This window comes from Cibotium barometz, chromosome 18, assembly GCF_041138505.1.
Source record: "Cibotium barometz isolate CiBa-2024 chromosome 18, ASM4113850v1, whole genome shotgun sequence".
Taxonomy (NCBI): Eukaryota; Viridiplantae; Streptophyta; class Polypodiopsida; order Cyatheales; family Cibotiaceae; genus Cibotium; species Cibotium barometz.
The window spans coordinates 34,844,946-34,865,154 of record NC_141063.1 but is presented as its reverse complement, the minus strand read 5'-3'; the positions used below and the strand labels follow the sequence as shown (position 1 = coordinate 34,865,154).

The 20,209-nt window shown below is 48.2% G+C and overlaps 1 protein-coding gene across 1 annotated transcript in view; it reads right to left on the bottom strand.

Moving 5' to 3' along the window:
- ARP4 (actin-related protein 4) overlaps positions 1-20,209 on the bottom strand; it is a 118,395-nt gene that overhangs the window by 78,548 nt on the left and 19,638 nt on the right. The window contains exons 2-4 of the mRNA XM_086812503.1: positions 9,887-9,978; positions 9,637-9,762; positions 9,459-9,532 (exon numbers count right to left, since the gene is read on the bottom strand). Of these exons, the coding sequence (XP_086668629.1) occupies positions 9,459-9,532; positions 9,637-9,762; positions 9,887-9,978 (292 nt within the window). The remainder of the gene's footprint in view (positions 1-9,458; positions 9,533-9,636; positions 9,763-9,886; positions 9,979-20,209) is intronic.

Sequence of the window (20,209 nt, the reverse complement as noted above, 5' to 3'; positions counted from 1 at the left end):
AGGCTCGATGGGATTGCCTACCTGCTCAATTAGACGGAGGTTGCAATGACAAAATACCAACCGCTCTAATTGACAAGTGGACAACCGATTCCTCTTCTTTGTATGGAAGAGGGCCTAAGTGCTCCAATTCCTCTCGCAAGGACCCGAGCTACTATCCTGTGATAGGACTCGAATGGCGAGGGATTTCTGTCATAATTCATGCAACAAAAGAAGCTGAAGCCCTTATTAGAAATAACTTATAAGTATAGTACAAGTGGATTCTTATGCAAGATTCAAGAACCAAGAGTCAAGACTCACCAAGTGAGGGGTGCTGATGCCATATTTCTCCCACCATGACACTGGCTGTAGCTGTGTCTCCCGCATTTTGGCCGTCACTGAACCAAATTTAACGCTACCATTTCGGAAAAATAAGTAGCTCATCCTCCAGCTGCCTTAGCAAGTCCACATCCCCTCTTATGTATCTCTGGATGTACTGCTGCCATCCATCCTCAGGCTCCTCATTATTGTATTGCTCCTCATTTCTCCAAAGAGGATGCAATATGTGAGCAACTGCATGGATTGGTCTACGAAACCAATCCCATCGTGTGTTCCACATGGCTCGGATGTCCTGAACCCTAAAAAAACAGCCATGAAATGTATACAGTATAATGTCATGAGTCATAAACATGATATTATACAAGATTGAAGAATCAAAGAGACTAAGAGTGCATGCATAATGCAGCATACCTCTCTGTTGATAAGACAGTGCAGCGGTTCTAAGCTTCACCAATTCTACCCATGAACTCGTACTGGAGTCCCAAAGTGCTGCCCTCCATGCCCGTGATGCAAAGAACACTATAAATAGGCTGAATGGCCTTTATGAGAGCTTCAGCCTCTTGCCACCAAGTGTCTCTCATGACAACACGTACAAATGCAATGGCCTTGGGATTATCACGATCATCCCAAGCCATCCACTCCCTGGAAACCACTCTGCGTAGGAGTCCATGGCGGACTCTCACCAGCCTCTCAACCACAATGAATGTGTATGCAAATCTAGTGGTAGAAGGTTTGAGAAGCTCTAAGTCACTGTGTGCCCGATACATAGCAAGCACCTTTGGCCTCTTTGTCACAAACTTTACCATCATGCAAGAGGTCTCAAAGATGTCTGACACCCAACCTATCTTTGCCACATCCTCGATGAGGAGGTCTAAGCTATGAGCAGCACATGGAGTCCAAAGAATGGCAGGAAACTCCTCCTCAAGCATCCCTCCCATGGAAACACAGTTTGAGCCATTATCAGTGATCACCTGCACTATATTCTGTGGCCCAATCTCCATGACAGCCTCTCGAATGTGTCGCCAAATGTACTCACCTGTCACCACTGTGCCAGCCATGGATGCATCTATGGCACGCAAGAACATTGTGCCCTTGCATAATGAGACAAGGATGTTATAAACATTCCTTTTTCTAACATCCGACCATCCATCACATAGAAGAGTGCATCCATATTTTTTCCATGTTTCCTTGAGAGGCTCTACCTCCATCTCCACAATTTGTCTCTCCCTTCTGAGCTCCCGTGTGCGCAAGGCCGCATAAGAGGGCCCCTCCCACTCACATCCTATGCGGCTGATTGCCCTCATGGTCTTTTTCCATCGTGCGGTGCGCACAATATTGAAAGACAAAGCACATTGTATGAAGAGCTTTGTCAGCTCTCGGGTGGCCTCTTGCTTTGCCTGCATCTATAGATTGGCTTTGATGCTCCCTCTTTGCAAGGCCTTGGCAATGGGGATGGGAGTCCTTTGTGCTTGTGGTGCAAAGCTACCTTCTGAAACCTTTTGTTCCTTGGATACACTTGTACTACCTGTAGCTGACACATCCACATCTTCCTCCTCATCTTCATTCCTTTCCTTTTCTGTCGGTAACTTCATTTGGCCTAATAATTTGGCTCTCTTCCACTCTTGTGATGATGCCTTGATAGCATCCGGCACAAGTGGACAAGAGCTAACTCCCTTCCCCGCTAAACCTGTGAAATGGGCCTTCACCCGGTCTATGCTACCACCGGACTGCAAACCACAATCCTTGCATTGCCATTTGAAGCACCTCCACCCTTGTAGGAGGCCGATTCGATCACATGGGTCCACATATCATCTCTTGTGCGAGGCATTTTGTTGAAGGAGAGTGCCTGCAGAGAAACCCCCAATTTTCAAAACACTTAAATTGACAAAAATCAGCTATGTAATGGATTACATAGCTGCTTAAGACCCTTGAGCAATGTCTAAGGCAAACATTGGAGGCTTAATGGGGTCTCTCTGAAGAAAACCCCCATTTTGCAGCATCTCCATCTTGCCCCAAATTGGCTAAAATTAGCAAGCAAGATTGATAAAAAAAAACAAACCTGGCTGTAGACACGCGACCCGAGGGAGGAACTGTGGAGGTTTGGGGCAGGTCGGGCAGCGCTCATATTCACTGGTGACGATGAGGGGAAGGCGGCACACGGAAACCAGCGAAAATCCTGTCGAAGCTCTCGCCGCCTTGATGTTGACATTGGATTTGGGGGGGGGGGGGGGGGGGGGGGGGGGAATGTTATAAAAAACGTGTGAAAGAAACGTGTTTCCTAGAAGGAAACGTTTCAACGTTTCATTCCCTGAATGAAACGTGTTTCCTAACTACACTGCATGGAAGGTGGCCTTCGCGCTGCCTTCAATGAGATTATGCTCACAAGTGCCATGCCAGAGAGGCTCACAAAGGGCTTGATACATTTGATTCCCAAGGAGGGTGGTGATAGATTGGAGATCCAGCAGTGGAGACCCATCACTCTTCTAGGGACGGCCTACAAGATTTTGGCCAAGGCCATCAGCAGGCTACTTCAGCCTTCCCTCCCAGACTTGATCCATGACACTCAGACTAGTTTTGTTCAGGATCGGAGTATTCTGGACAACATCTTTACCTTTTGGGAGGCGACAGCTTCGGCCAGGATGCGACAGCAAGACCTCATTGTGCTACTCCTTGACTTTGAGAAAGCTTATGATAGGGTGGATTGGAGCTTTCTAGAGGACACTATGAGCCGGATGGGATTCCCCATGGAGTGGATTCGCGGAGTCTCAGGACTTTATTCAACATCTCACAGCCAGGTTCTCATTCAGGGAGCTCGAGGCGACAGATTCCCCCTTTCCCACTCGGTTCGACAGGGCTGTCCTCTGGCACCGTACCTCTTTCTATTTGTCACTGAGGCCATGAGTAGTTTTCTCTCCACCCAAGAGATCGGACTTCAGGGATTGCGCCTTCCCCTCCGCACGCAGGAGGAGCTGCTGGACTCAGAGTTTGTAGACGACACAGTAGCCTACCTTGTGGAGATGTTGGGAATCTCCAGAGATTCGCGGAGGCAATAGAGATTTTATGCCGTGCATCAAGAGCACAGATCAACTGGCACAAGTCGTGTGGTTTTTGGGTAGGCTCATCACCCACCCCAACTTGGCCACCAATTGAAACTTTCCAGTGGATCTCGAGGAGCACTCCAGTCCGATACCTCGGCTACCAAGTTGGCATTGATCTCTCTCCCGAGCAGCAACTCATTCCACTTCTTCTAAGTATTCGGAAGAAGCTTCTCTACTGGAGCTCGGCGAGGCTATCCCTAGCAGCAAGCAGAGTGGTCGTGGCGAACCAGGTACTACTTGCCACCATGTGGTACATCACCTCGTGTTGGGCCTTTTCTAGGGCTTGTATTGGCCAGGTACAGCGTTTGATCCGGAACTTCTTGTGGGCCAGAAGTGATGGGAGGCTAGCCAAGGCCAAGGTGGCATGGAGAGTGATCATTCAGCCACGTAGCAGAGGGGGGCTAGGTTTCATTGATCCAGCTATACAGAGTTGTGCCCTGTTGGGCAAGTTGATTGTCAGAGGACTCCAACCCGGTGGTGAGCCTTGGAAGGATTTCCTCTTGGCCCGGATTTCAGCCTGCACTCCGAACCTTGGAGGCCCGTGGCCGCAAAGTACTAGATGGAACTTCACAGAGATGCAAGCCCATGGTTTCAATCCTGCCTTTGAGGACAGATTCACGGCCAGTCTACTTCGTGCTTGGGATCATCTCAGGCCAGCCCTCAAACAGATTGTTCCAGTGGCCTCAGAGTAGCAACTTCGGCAACCTTTGATCTGGAACCCATGATCCGTTTACCTAGTGGTAGGGGCTCGATCGCACATATCCTGGGGCGCCTTGAGCATGGGCCTAGCCAGGTCTCTTGGAGATTGGGTTGCACACAAGCAATTACCTCAGGAGCAGCAGGAGAGAGGCTTGACAGGGATCCGGGGTAGAGATAGGCTCAGCATCGACATTGACTCAGCTATTCCTCAAGAGTGTCTGACTCCTATTCCAGACCCGACCCCTCCGATGTGGCTAGGCGTGTTCACCAGACACGATATTCTTGTGGTGGTCTATGGAGCAGATGAGGACAGTTGTCTGCTCACTTTTTCTATTGGATTACATGGCAGATTAGAGAGATCAGAGCACCTCTTAGAGGATTTCAGAGGTTGCACCTTGCAGAGAGTGAGGGTGATTCGTTTTCGGGCACGTGCATGGCACATAGATCCAACACCGGCCAAGATGGCCAGGGAGAGATTTTGGCGGTTATGGATTTGGGAGTGCCGGCCACTCACACGTTTGCAGTGGGACCCTAGAGAGTGGACGTGGCATGATCCCACAGATCGGGTGGAGACTCTAGATGCCCCTTTCTTTGCATATACAGCGAGGCTCGGCCGCAGGATCCAGATGTCGGAGATAGATGGCACACCGGCAACAGCAGCACACTGGCAGTCTCAGGGCCTATCACAGCATTTCCTTTCAGATTTCTGGAAGAGGCTTTGGGACAACTTTCGGCCGAGGAAGATCACTCTCTTCCTCTGGTTCACGACACACAAGAGTCTGGCAGTGGATACTTGGCTAGCAATCAGAGGACGGTCAGCAGCTTGCCCGAGGTGCGGCCACCCCCAGGAGTCTCAACATCGCCTTTGGGGTTGCCCAAAGGCTCAACAGATTTGGCAGCGGATTCTCCGCATCTTTGCTATGGATAGGGCATCGACCCAGATTATCACTTGGGGTACTGTTCCTTGGGCCACCAAGGCTAGAGTGGTCTTACAAGAAGGATGGGGGAGGCCATGAGGTCTCCCACCATCGTATTGCAGTAGTACCAGTCACAACCCCACCTGCAGGTGTTTAGCGTCCAGGCTCATCATGCCAGCGCTGGGAGATTTGCAGTAGCATAGCAGCCTGGCACATCTGTCTGATTCTTGCGTGCTAAATGTAGCGAGGCCATCGAGGGTACCCACACTCCGCCAAGTGAGACCATCAGGAGCATATGGCTCAACATCATTCACACCCTCCGCGGCCAGTGGGGGAAGCTGCAGGGAGGTTCTGACCACATGCGGAAGCGGCGGGAAGCCTTCTTGAGACTTTGGAGGCTTAGCCCTTTCCTCACAAATACAGGCGGTGACCCCATTTGGCACTACAGACCACCTGTGTGGTTGTTTTCCTCGCCCCCCACCCCCCCCCCTCCCCCTGTATGAGATAGCCTTCTCCTCATAGAGTGGCCAGCCAGAGGAGAAGCATCTCTCCCCCCTTATGATCACTTGTTTCTCGCCCTTATAGGCGAAATTGTATTTAGCCCTTCATGGTTGTACTTAGCCCTTTGTGGCTGTTTTCTCTTTAACTAATTGAAGGATCTTTTTCCCGGAAAAAAAAAAGTGTACACAGTGCCAGCTTAATAAGGCTGAAAGGCTTAGAGTTGGAGGGTTATTGCATCCTTTACAAATTACTAAGAACAAGTGGCAAAATGGCTCGATGGATTTTGTAGTTGGATTACCCCAGTAGTAGGGGATTGTTGTTGACCAACTGACGAAGATGACAAGATTTATCCCTACCAAGTTGTCGGTAAAGAGTCACGGGTTGGCTCAGCTCTTTGTGGAGCAATTGTATAAGCTCTATGGATTGCCTAAGGAGATTGTCAGTGACCAAGATCCCAAATTCCACTGAAGCCAAAGATTCTTGACTTAGTGCAAACAACAACTGTGAAGACTCTCCCTCGAAGATCCCCGCGGAAAACTTCCTCTGTTCGTTCCTATGGCCAGACCCAATAAAGAACCCTGAGTGCCCAAGAAATGAAAAAAGGTGAGGCGCTCTCACATGCTTCTTCTTCACACTCATCCTCGGGTTCTGAAGAAGCCGCCTTCTCGGATTGCTCCTACAAGGTCCTCGGACAATCCTTCACGATGTGCTCGGTGAAGTCCACTTGAAACATCAACCAACGAGTCGTTTGGTTCAGAACTCCTCCCTCACTAGACTTGTTGCTATCCTCCATGGCGTGAAGGGCTCCAACTTTAGGAATCTCCTTGCCCTTTTGCTACTTGACTTCTTTCTGCAGTTCTAGACTTGAACTCTCCCGTGTCTCCAGGGTTGTACAAGCAAGATGAACTGTGTCCAAAAGATACATGTTCTTGACAATGTGTTTATTCAAGCCTTTACAATCCACACAAAAGCAACTGCAATCATCTTTCTTCCATGATAGAAGAACGGGAGCACCCCATGGAGACTTATTAGACTATGTTGTAAATCAAGGCATCCTAGAGAGAGAGAGAGAGAGAGAGAGAGAGAGAGAGAGAGAGAGAAAGAAAGAAAGAAAGAAAGAAAGCTGTATTAACGTCTACTAGAGGCCGAACTCGACCTATGAGACAAATCAATGTACAACTGGTCAATGTCCTCTGGATGTCCAGAAAAAAAAAAAGGACAAAATGAACATGAAATAAAGTATGAAAGTGCTAAGCTAGTGGGGGGGTGTGATGGATGGAGCACTACTGCTAGAGGCTCAGTATGCAACCTATATGCATAGGGTATAGAAGAATGCAATGCAGATTTGTCTAGCTCCAACCAGCACCATAATGGGGGTGTAATATGTGATACATGGGCAATGGCGAGGCAAAAATACCTCGAAGCATGATCTCCGGGTGTGAGTGTAAGTGAGCTAGTTGCTCCTAGATATGGTGCTGATGTCGAGCCCGTACCTCTGTGATCTCCCTCTGATGTAGTCTGGGAGTCTGGTAGCCTGGTGCTCTGGGTCTCCGTCTGGCTCGGAGGTTCGCAGCGCACTGAAGTGTAACCCCCTCTTGTGTCATGGTAATCAGTGAGTTGGAGCTATCGCCCACCTCTCCCTTTGGTATGAGTGAGAGAGAAAAGGAAAAGATATATTAACGTCTACGGAAGGCCAAATTGGCCTATGAGACAAATCTGTATACAACACGTCCATGTCCTAAGTGTCATGGAAAGCAAAACTGAAATGAAATGAAAAGCTAATCCTAGTCATGTGCAGATCACTATGCAGTCACTGTCTAGAATGCTATAGATGTACAATCATGGTAAGTGGTATACTACTAATTCCACCCAGTGGGGATGGTGGGATGTAGTACATCATACATGCGGCATGGGGTGAGGACTTTCACATCTGTTGTGCCCTGGTGTAGCCTCTGGACTCTCTCCTCCATAGCTCTGCCATATCGCGCCTGGATCTGGGCAGATTGGAACTAATGGAGTACTGGTGGTCTGCGTCCGGGTAGTCGCGGTCTCCTAGCAGCTCTGATCTCCCACGCTCTCTGAAGTGTGAGCCCTCGTCGTGAGGTAGATGATACAGGGGGAGGGGGATGTGGCTCATGGATAGGCCTGAAGAAGCTGGAGAGAGAGATGTAACAAACTCAAATGGAGAGAAGGGCGTCTAGCTTTATTAGGAGAAAAAGTGTAGCTTAAAAACGCCCCACTCCCTGCCTTTTTTTTAGCTGTTCAACTGTCCCATCTCTCTCTCTCACTTGCATACTGTTTTTTCTCTCTCTACTGGCTGCAGGCCGATGTGAGCACAGCAGATCTCTCTCTGCTCCTCCCTGCAGACTTACGCGCATCACTCTGCCCTGACCTGCACACGCATGCTTCTCTCCAAACCAGCCTAAACTGGCCGCTTGACATGTGCACCCAAGTCCTACAGATCTTGGCAGCCCATGGTTGCCCCTTCTGGGTCTGAACCTGCCGGTACCTTGCACGTACTACCTTCCCGTGGCTGAGCCAAACTGGCCTCCCTTGGGGTGCTTCCTCCCCTGCCCTTCTGCCGGCCTGTTTTATGCGCACCTGAGCATAAACTTTGCCCATCTATGGCCACCCTTCTGAGCACATAGACTGGTGTCTACTGGTCCTTTGCTGAGAGGCCATCGAGTCCTAACACACCCTTTCCATGGCTACAGCTAGGCTTCCTGGCCATCAAGGAACACGGAAGAATTTAGTGCCAAAAAGCAGTCTTCTGTGCGCCTGAGATTGCCGACCAGTCAGCATCTACAGATGCTTTTTCTCCTTTCCAAACTCCCGTGTGCATCCACGTGAAGGATTTCTCTTTTCCTTTCTTCCCTTCACGCCCATGTGGAGAATCCATGGCTGTCTTGCCAAAACAAGCCAGTAAATGCACTGTCTTGTGCTCTTCCCCCCATCATCCCCTCAATCCTCACATCCACCATGGGTTCCATCCTCTTTCTTTTTTTTTCGACTGGCCTTAGGCCCAAGATCCTCCTGTAGTTACCGATTTTTCGCCGCCCATAGGCCCTTAATTATCTGCCCGTAGGTGATGCTGCGAAGGAAGCACCAAGGGATGTTTTGAACCCAGGACCTCTTGGTCCTAGGCAAACACCTTCACCACTTGAGCTATCACCTCATTGGCGGGTTCCATCCTTTTTTGTCAGACCCTTGATCTGAAACCACTGTAAGGTCTCAACAAACCAATCCCGAGGTTTATCTGACATAGAACCGCATAGGATCAAGTCTCAACCCTGGTAAGCATGTGAACGTAACACTTTCACTGTCCCAGACAGCTCATGCGTGTGAACCTATGTTTAGAGATTCACATTTAAAAGAGAGGGGATGGATATTGCAGACATTTGACTGGGGTAACACTCATGCATTTAAAGAACTTAGGAAAAGTGGCAAACACTGGTTTCAGAGTTGCTTGAAGATTCGGAAATGCAGCAAACACTGGTTTCGGAGTTGCTTGGAGGCTGTAAGGGGGGCTCAAACAGCATGAGACAATGACTACACAAGCTCTAACTTACCCACATTACATTTCTGCCCACCTTACCCTGACATGTGATGCTCTCTCAAACAATCCATCATGATGGCAGTACAGCTTGATCACTTTCTACCTCGAGCCCAAACCAGAAATCCAGAATAGGCCCTTGAAATCAAAGTCGTTAAGCTTATAAATATTGTCATTCAAAAACCAGGATCAATCCCAAATGCAGTTTTGTCACAATACAATCCAAGAAAGCATTTCTATGTTTTAAGGGTTAGCCAACAGTAAACGCTGACCATCCAACAAGGCAATCTCTGGCCAGCTGATACATCAGAGCCAAGCATCATACAGCAAGACTAGACAGTTCAAAAGGGCATCTAACTAGACTGATGCCTTTACCTGAAAGCATGGTCCCATATTTTGTCCACAACTTCCCAGTCTGCTACCGTGCCATCCCTCATAGCTGGCACAACCTGCATATGCCAAAGGCAAGCATAGCTAAGCTACTTCAGAAAACCAATTTGTCAGCTCTTAAGGCATCACCTGCATGATGCAGCCAAAGCTTATGCAAAGCAACCTCCATATTATCACGCCGATAGCCCAGAGCTTGGGTTCCAATATACAGGTTCCTTTTGACCTCATCTGCTTCTCCCTCTGCCTTGACCCCATCAGAAATGTTGGTCTGCTCAATGCATCCAACCACCTGCAAAAATATCAATCCTTGAGATTCCCAAAGGGTGCACCAAAGTGTATGTTTCAAAAGCATACTAACATCAACACTTAAAAGATAAAATTCTTTTGAAAACCAAATTAAATAAGGTGCTCACTGATGGAAAAACGGCTTTGGGGGCATCTTCGCCTGCATACCCAGCTTTGCATGAGTGTGAGCCCAAATCCACAACTATTGCCGAGACCTCGTCTGTGTATGTAATAAGTGATTGAGAGACAAACATTAGTAAATAGCATAGTCTTTCCCATAAAAATGAAAACAAGCATTATTGCTTGGCTTCTCAGCCATTTACAAAACTAGTAGAAGCAATTTGCCTTTTCGTGTGCATGTATGGATGTGTATGTGCAGGGAAAAGAAGGATGGGTACATGCATGGAAAAGTTCCTTAACCATAATGCTTGCATTTCAATGTTTACATGCATCGCTCATTATTTCTAACGTTCTTGCAGCTTAATGCTAGGGTTTTCAATGGACATTCGAATTTTGACATACTTCAGACAGCCCGAGTTGTGTTCACTCCATGTGAGGAGAAATCTGGCCTATTGGCCCGTGACACTTGTACATATAAATACTCCAAGAAATACAAATGTATTGAAGGGGGGGGGGGGGGGGGCGGGGGGGGCTGGCCCTTTCTGACCCCAGCGCTGGTGTCAAGTGTTATTGGTCATTTTCAGTCTTAATGTTGCTAATAATGTCCATTGATGGTATTAGTTAAGTGCTCTAAAAATGTGTATTTTGTCTTCTGATTTATAGGCCTCCAGTAGGGACGGTTACATTGGTATCAAAGCCCGGTCGTCTCTCTTTCTCAAGAGAAGACAAGGTGTTTTGAGATCGGAAGCAAGTACGGACACTTGACTCAATGGACAGCCAAGGCAATCCTTTGGAGGTGCAAAATTCTAGAGGTCAATCAAGTGCTTCACGTGATTTTGATGCATTGCTTGGTAGACACAAGCCTCTTGAGAGAGGTTATGACAGTGCATTCATGGGACAGCCATCCCGTGGAAAAGAGCTTATGCATGAGGATGAGCCCAATGCCTTGAGAGCTGAATTGGAGCACATGAAGAAGCTTTTGCAGGCAAAGGAACAAGAGCTGAAATTAGGCTTGGATTCCTTATCCTTCTTACCCCCCGAACTAGAGCTAGAACAGTAGGCGATGACAAAACGCAGAACACAGCCCTGATGTAGGCGATGAGTCCAGCAGAAGAGATGGCAAGTTGCACCAGTCGTAGGCGACCTGCACCAGCAGCAGAGCAGAGAAGGCAGCTTGCACCTGTTGTAGGTGGCCTGGACCAACAGCAGAGAAGACAAGTTGCGCGCTGATGGTGACTCAGATGTTGGCAACCAGCAATGGAGGTGCTCTTGCATGTTCCTGAATGAAGATGCACTTCATATATATATAGGAAGGGAGGGTGCTGGTCGGCCAGCAAATAAAGGTAAAATCAAAATGACCAAATAACCCTTTTTGGGCTGGGTAAAATACCCTTTTGGGTATATTTTCACACCCCCCCTCTCAGACCAAAAAGGGATCATGAGAGAAGATGAGGGGAAAAGAAACTTTGGTTGTCGAAGTCTGAAGATGAGGACCATGTGATTTGAGACCACAGTAGAGGCTTCTGAGTTTGGGAGGTACTAAAATAATGCCACAATGCAAGAGGTTTTCACATGCGTGAACGCCCATTTTGGGTTTTCATTCACACATGTGCCCCAAACACAAAATGGAATGCAGTGGGTTTTCACATGAGCCGTGCCCTCATGGGGTTTTCACTGACTCGTGCCCAATACAATGATGATAAAAATGTGAAAGGAGAGGAAGATGCCCCTCTCAATGTGCGGAGGATGATGGTGGTGGACCGATGCCGATCCGATCGCGAAGATGCTCGAGGATGGGGCGGTTGACGGACTTTGTGAGGATGTCTGCATGGTTGTCCGCCATAGGAATGTACTGGAGTCGGATGGTACCAAGCTCAACCTGTTCCCTGGTAAAATGAAAATGGACACCCACATGCTTGGTACGGTTAGAAAAAATAGGATTGCCAGCAAGGGCAATCGCACTCCGACTGTCGACGAAGATGATAGAAGCGGTGTCAATGGGGACGCGCATCTCCGTAAGAAGCTGACAAAGATACATACCCTTAGTGGTGGCGTCATAGAGGGCCCGGTATTCGGCTTAGCGGAAGAACCTGCAACGGAATCCTACTTTTGCTAGACCAAGAGAAAGGGGCAAATCCGAGGGAGTGCAAATAACCACCACGAGAACGTCGGGAATCGAAATCACCAACCCAGTCGGAGTCCGTGTAACCACGCAGGGTGATCCCATGACTGTAGTGAAGTCCATACAAATAGGTACCTGCTAGATAGCGAACCACCCTCATTGCTAAACTCCAATGTGGCCCCTTTGGAGCATTGAAATACTGACTTAAAATGGATGTGCAATAGTAGATATCAGGATGAGAATTTGTGAGCCAGATAAGTTTCCCAACCACTTGGCGGTAGGCTTGCTCTTCATGTGGAGGTGAGTCCAATTCCTTTGATAGTTTGACAGTGGGATCCAATGGAGTAGCCACAGGGATAGCACCGTCATGAAAGTAGAAAGTAATGAGTTGGAGACAGTCCTTCTGTTGCGACACAAAAAAACCATCAGGATGTTGGACCACCTCCATGCCAAGGAAATATGAGAGAAGACCGAGATCAGTCATCTCAAAAGTTCGTCTGAGCTGTGCCATGATATCAGCCATTTTGGCTTGATGTGAACCAGAGATAATGAGGTCATCGACATATAGCACTAGGTAGCAAACCATCCCCTGACCAGTGTGAATATAGATATTGGGGTCACAGTGAGATAGTTGAAAACCTTGGCTGCAAAAAAATTTATCGATGCGATGATACCACGCTCGGGGGACTTGTTTAAGCCCATACAGAGCTTTATGCAAGCGAAAGACTTTGTCCTCAAACCCAGGGAGCAGGAAGCCCGGAGGTTGGTCAACGTAAACCTCCTCTTCGAGAATGCCATTTAAAAAGGCACTCTTAACATCCATCTGATAGACTGGCCATTTGTGGTGAGCAGCCAGATTGAGTAACAAACGGATTGTTGTTATTCGAGCAGTGGGTGCAAAGGTCTCATTGAAATCAATGCCTTCTTTCTAGCGAAAGCCTTGCACAACAAGCCGGGCTTTGTATTTGTCCAAGGTACCATCGGCTTTAAATTTGGTGCGGAAGATCCATTTGGTTCCAATGACCTTATGATGACGAGGGCAATCCACAAGGGACCACGTGCCATTACGGTCAATGCTTTCGAGTTCAAGTTCCATAACCTGTTTCCAGGATGGAAGCTTGATAGCATCTTTCCACAATGTTTGCTCATCATGCGCCACATAGTCTACAGAAAAGACAGAGGCAAATGAGGCACGAGGAGTGAGTCAGTAACAGGTCCCTGGGTGGCTGTCGGGAGGAGGAAGCCTCCTCAAGAGGCGAAGTTGTAGGTGACTGATGGGGTTCATGTGGCACAGTCTGAGATTCTTGTTCAGTTGGTATGGGCAACAGAAGGAAAAGTAAATCTCGCTCATCGAAGACAACGTCTCGACGAACGAAGACTTTGTTTGATTTTGGATCATAAACTTTGTAAGCCTTTGATTCAGAAGAGTAGCCCACAAAAATGAGCAACTCACTCCTTGGCTCAAGCTTTGCCCCTTGTGTCATTCGGAGTGTGAGTGTATGCACGACACCCAAAGACACAAAAATGGAAAACGGTTGGCTTTTCGCCAAAAAATGCCTCAAACGGAGTCCTGTGGGGAGGGCAAAAGGACGGAAGGACCAGATATACGAGAGATCAGAGTAAAACCACACAGCATGAAATATGTGAGTGAATATATATAAATGGGTGAGTGCAGATATGTACAAGAGCCCTAATATGAGAGGTGACTCTGAGCAAAAAGAGACCAATGCTGAAGCAGAGAAGACGTCAGAGCTGAAGCACAGTCAATGACGAAGGCTCGCGTCGATGTGAGGCAAAGCACTCCGAGGTGATACTGGCAGCGGAAAAAGGTAACATCGATGACAATGATGGTGGTGCAAGTCTCTGATGACACGGGTGCTGCATACCTGAAGCAGAGAGGGCTGTCATCCCGAGTGGTGCAAGCTCTGGTGACACGGGTGCTACGTCCTGATGTAGCAAAGAGGGCTGCTGTCCCGATGTAGCAGAGGCGGCCGCTGTCCCAAGGGCTGTGCCAAAACGAACAAGATATGCTGAAGGTAAGCACGGATGAGAGCCCCGATCTATGCGCTGAAGAAGGCTGAGATAAACGCTGATATAAGCCCTGACGTAAGCCTGATGTAAGTGCAGATGTGGGCTGATGTATAGCGCTGATGTAAGCTGCAGCAAAACGCAGATGTCTATTGAAGCAAAACGCTGATGTATAAACACTAATGTATGCTCTAATGTAGGCGCTAACATATGCTGAAGTAAAACGCAGATGTGGAGCAGAAGAAGCCCTGATGTAAGCGCCAAGAAACAGCCTAATGTAAGACTGATGTAAGCCCTGTAGAAGGCGGCCTGGACCAACAGAGGAAAACGCAGATATGAGCCCCTACTGTAGGCGGCCAAATGGTACCTGATATGGCGATGAAGTGGTACATGTGTGATGAGGTATAGGCAATGCTATATATAGCGAAGGGGGGGTGCTGGTCGGTCACCATAAAGGTGTAGGCCAGCAGCCAAGACAAAAAACCCCAAAAATATAAGATATAAAATATCCAGAAAGTCCCTTTTTAGGGCTGGAAAAAGTGTTGTTTCTTCACGTGTGTTTCTTCACACACGTCTCTGCTACATCGGGACAGCAGCTCTCTCTCCTTCAGGTACGCAGCACCCGTGTCACCAAAGCTTGCACCACTCGGGACGGCAGCCCTCTCTGCTTCAGGTACGCAGCACCCGTGTCATCACAGACTGCACCACCATCATTGTCATCGACGTTACCTTTTTCCACTGCCACTATCACCTCGGAGTGCTTTGCCTCACATCGACGCAGGCCTTCGTCATCGACCGTGCTTCAGCTCCAACGTCTTCTCTGCTTCAACATTGGTCTTTTTTCTGCTCAGAGTCACCTCTCATATGAGGGCTCTTGTATATATATTCACCCTTTTATATATATTCACTCAATAATTTCATGCTGTGTGGTTTTACTCTGATCTCTTGTATATCTGGTCATTCCGTCCTTTTGCCCTCACATGGTATTAGAGCAATCATGAGCAAAGAAATTGAAGACCTCGAGAGCACACAGCATGGATCGTCTACCCGCACTCGCGGAGGACCGATTCTTCTCACCAGAAATTGCTTCTCCAAACTCTGATCTGGACCACATAGGGAATGGGATTTCTTACTTAGTGGAGAATCCTGTTCAAGATCATACTTTGGGAGATGATCAACCCATGCACATCACCTCATCCACACCTCCTTTGCAATCACGATCGCCCTCTCTGACTTTATTAGATTTTGTTTCCAGAGGGGGATACATTCCTTCTGCCATTGAGTTTGTGTGGGACCCTGGCATACTTCATCTTCTCTCATGGTCCCCTTTTTGGCCTGAGGGGGGGTGTGAAGAAACAACACTTTTTCCAGCCCTAAAAAGGGACTTTCTGGATATTTTATATCTTATATTTTTGGGGTTTTTTGTCTTGGCTGCTGGCCTACACCTTTATGGTGACCGACCAGCACCCCCCCTTCACTATATATAGCATTGCCTATACCTCATCACACATGTACCACTTCATCGCCATATCAGGTACCATCTGGCCACCTACAGCAGGGGCTCATCTGCGTTTTCCTCTGCTGGTCCAGGCCGCCTTCTGCAGGGCTTACATCAGCCTTACATCAGGCTGTTTCTTGGCACTTACATCAGGGCTTCTTCTCCTCCACATCTGCATTTTACTTCAGCATATGTCAGCGCCTACATCAGAGAATACATCAGCATTTATACATCAACTTACATCAGCGTTTTGCTTCAGCAGACATCTGCGTTTTGCTTCAGCTTACATCAGCACTATACATCAGCCCACATCTGCGCTTACATCAAGCTTACGTCCTCCTTTGTTGGTTGCTCATCCTCTTTCTTCATTTGCTCGATGTTCTTAGATAAATAGTGTCCAAATTGGTCATAGTTTCTTTGACCATGTGGGTTCTTGGGTCTTCTTGGGTTTGCTTTCCACTTTTGGTGGCTTGGTTCTCTTCTTGGGGGTGAGTGCTTCCCATTGCTTGAAGAAAAAGCAAAAAGCACTGCGTGTAAAGACCATTATCCCTCGTAGGAGAGAGATATAACCTTCACTCTGATATCACTATAACAATCAAGGGCTTATATCAGCGGTTATCTCAGCCTTCTTCAGCGCATACATCGGGGCTCACATCCATGCTCACCTTCGGCATATCTTGTGCGTTTTGGCACAGCCCTTGGGACAGCAGCCCTCTCTGCTACATCGGGACGGCAGCCCTCTCTGCTTCAAGTACGCAGCACCCATGTCACCAAAGCTTGCACCACTCTGGACGGCAGCCCTCTCTACTTCAGGTAAGCAGCACCCGTGCCATCAGAGACTGCGGCGGGACAAGAGCGGGCTCTAGTCGGCCCGCCGATGCCGTCGCGCCGGCCGAGGAACGAAGCGCGCGCCTCAGTGGCGGGCTTTACGCACCTGCGCGCTCGAGACGCTGGCGCTCTGGGCTTTCCATCCGACCCGTCTTGAAACACGGACCAAGGAGTCTAACATGTACGCGAGCCGGTGGGTGGCAAACCCACGGAGGCGCAAGTAACCTGACAGGTGGGATCCCCCTCGCGGGGTGCACCATCGACCGACCGTGATCTTCTGTGAAAGGTTTGAGTGGGAGCGTACCTGCTGGGACCCGAAAGATGGTGAACTATGCCTGAGCAGGGCGAAGCCAGAGGAAACTCTGGTGGAGGCTCGTAGCGATACTGACGTGCAAATCGTTCGTCAGACTTGGGTATAGGGGCGAAAGACTAATCGAACCATCTAGTAGCTGGTTCCCTCCGAAGTTTCCCTCAGGATAGCTGGAGCTCGTCGCAGTTTTATCGGGTAAAGCGAATGATTAGAGGCATCGGGGGTGAAACACCCTCGACCTATTCTCAAACTTTAAATAGGTACATCGACATTACCTTTTTCTGCTGCCACTATCACCTCAGAGTGCTTTGCCTCACATCGACGCGAGCCTTCGTCATCGACCGTGCTTCACGTTGTCCGACGTCTTCTCTGCTTCAGCATTGGTCTTCTTTCTGCTCAAAGTCACCTCTCATATGAGGGCTCTTGTCTATATCTGCCTCACCCTTTTATATATATTCACTGACATATTTCATGGTGTGTGGTTTTACTCTGATCTCTCGTATATCTGGTCCTTCTGTCCTTTTGCCCTCACACAGCGACCGTGGGGCAACGGTTCAGAAGGTACACCGCAGTGTTGACCGATTCTGACCAAAGGTGTTCAGGCAGCTCAGCTGCAAAAAGCATGGAGCGTGCCATATCCATCACAATTCGATTCTTGCGCTCGACCACTCCATTTTGTGAGGGAGAGTTGGTGGAGGTGAGTTAGCGTTGAATGCCCTGGTCTTGTAAGAACTTAGTAAATTGATGGGAGATAAATTCACCACCATTGTCACTATGAGCAATCCCAATTGAGACGCCCATTTCATTAGTGACTAACCGAACCCATGTGGAAAAGTATTGGAAAGAGTTGGATTTATGCTTTAGGAAACATACCCACATGTACCTTGAATAATAATCAACAATCAGCATGTAGTAGAGAGATCCATTCAAGGAAGGGGTTGGGGATTGGCCACTCAAGTCAAAATGAATCAACTTGAGGATTCCCGAAGCACGATGAGTAGCATGTTGTGGGAATGGGGAGCGATGCTGCTTACCCATTTGACAGGGCTGGCAGACATCCTTTGTCAGTCTGAGGCTGGATATGCCTTCAACTAACTGGTCTCGAGATAACTCGTAGAGTGTCATAGGGTAGATGACCATAGCGTAACTACCATAGTCGTTCAATGTCGGATGGAGCTTGAGTCACATAGGCACGAACCCAATGAAACTCTGAACCATCAGAAGATGACTCAATTAAAAAAGTAGACATCCGGTACAAACCATCCTTCTCAGCTTGACCTCTGGCAACAACAAGACCGTTAGTCTCATCAATTACCTCAACAACTCGTTTGTTGAAGTAAACTCCACGATCGAGTTGGTCAGCTGGGATACAGAAAGTAAGTTGAGACCTAAATTAGGGACAAGATAGACATTGTCCAAGGTAGCTTGGTTGGAGCCAGTGTTAGTGTCAAATAAGACGGTGCCAATAGATTTGATGGGAACAGATTTGATGGGCATCTTTGTGTTGTTGCCACAGCGAACTTCTCCCTTAGCGGGACGCTGAGAGATGAAAATGTCAGCATTGCGAGCCATATGGTGAGTAGCTCCACTGTCAACTACCCAAGTGACCAGATGACCACAGGGAAGAGTTGGATAGGCCTCAATGATGAGCACAGAAGGAGTCAGGTAACTAACAGATCTGAATGAAGGCAGAGGCTTTCCCTGTAACTCACGGTGAGTGCTCGGGGGGCTATGGACAAAACATCCACAAATGCTGAAAATGGAGATTGCACGTGTGACACCGCATAGAGGCCTGAATGAGCCGACCCCCCCCTTGGAGTATTTTATTACCCAAGGAGAATAATATCATGTACAAGCTTTGAGGGCCTTACTCTCCCCACGGGAGATGCCGGATTATCCATACACAAATGCCATAACACAGCCCAACACGAGGCAACCGAGCCGGAACATAGGCTGTAGAAATGCTGAGCCAATAATATAATCCATATACCTCCGTGTGGGTACTGATTCTTCCCCAAAACCACGGGTCTTCATGCAATAGAGCTGATACAACAGGTTCAACTCTCCATTCAGCCGGTACAACAAGTACAATGGCTGGTACAGCAAGTCCAGTGGCTGGTACGGCCGATACAGTGGCTGGTACAGCAAGTACAAAAGTTGCTATAGCAGGTACTGTAACACGCGGAAGCTCTAGGAGTCTTCTTTCAGCCCTAAACACCACTGAGAACATGCTGATGCAAAAACGCAGACAGAAGGGAGAGTAGAGAGAGAGAGAGAGAAATGCTGGAAATTCAGTATATTTCTGATGGTACAAAAAGGTACCTACAATCTACAAGCTTGGTTGCCTTCTTGAAAAGGTGAACATCACCAAAACTACTCCTAACTTGGACCCAACTCCTAAAGAGTTGAATGATTACAATGATGAGCAAACTTGCTATTTATAGACTCTTTGGAACGTTGGGATGCTGGCCGACTGCTGGTTGGCCAGCCGACTGGCTTCTTTTTATCCATAATTCAGCGCCGTCTAGTCCTCATGCAGCCAACAGCAATTCTCTGCTCCCGACAGCCTCCAACGTAGCCGACAGTCTCTTGTCTCCGCCTCTCCAAGTCCAACATTGCCAAACAGCACTCTGTGCTCCGTCTTCTGGTTCTAATGCTCTTTTTCTTGGCTGCCCCTTGAAACCGATCCCGTCAAGTGGGAAAGACTCCGTTGGACACCCACACGCTTAATAGCACAACTTTAAAACCACAAATTTGAAATGGAAGCACAACTTTAAAACCACAAATTTGAAATGGACAACTTAATACAACTTGAAATTAAAAGAAATGAAATGGAAAAATGGACACCAGCACTGGGGTCGGAACGGGCCGACCCCCCCCCTCAATATATGATATATTTATTGGGAGTATTTAATGAATACAATGCTCCATGGGTTCCAAGAACCAGATAATGTCCATGTACATATGAAAACAGTACCAAACAAGTAGGCTCGAATTTCGATGTAGAAGCTCGAAGCAGAACGACCACTAGTGTGGTCCAATCTCTACGGTCCTGTGCTTTCACTGGACTCCGCGGAGAGCGCCTCACTGGTGTTCCGAGACCACGCACAAACAGGCGCTCTCGTACTAACGCCTGGCTCTCCCGATCTCAGCACCTTTGGACCGAGGTTCGCCAATATAGCTTGGACAACCCGGCACTGAACGGGTGTTGGCCGAGCGGGATGAATCCTTTATCAGATTTAAACATAAAATACTTTACTCAAATCTGAAAATCACTTACTTGTAGATGGTTGATAGAAAACCAATACTTGTGGTATGCTGAAGTCACCCAGGTGATGCGAAGTCTCCTTGTAGAACACCGGTGGAGAGGATGTACCACCTCTCCCAAAGTAGAAAAACCAAGAGATAGCTGTAGACAGTTACTTGGGTAGCTTGCTAGAGAAACAAGCGCAGGTTGCTGGAGAGGACCCACGACTACCTGTAAGAGAAAACAGGCAGCACCTATTGCCAATATGCTGCCGCCTGTAGGAGCATGTAAAAGGGTT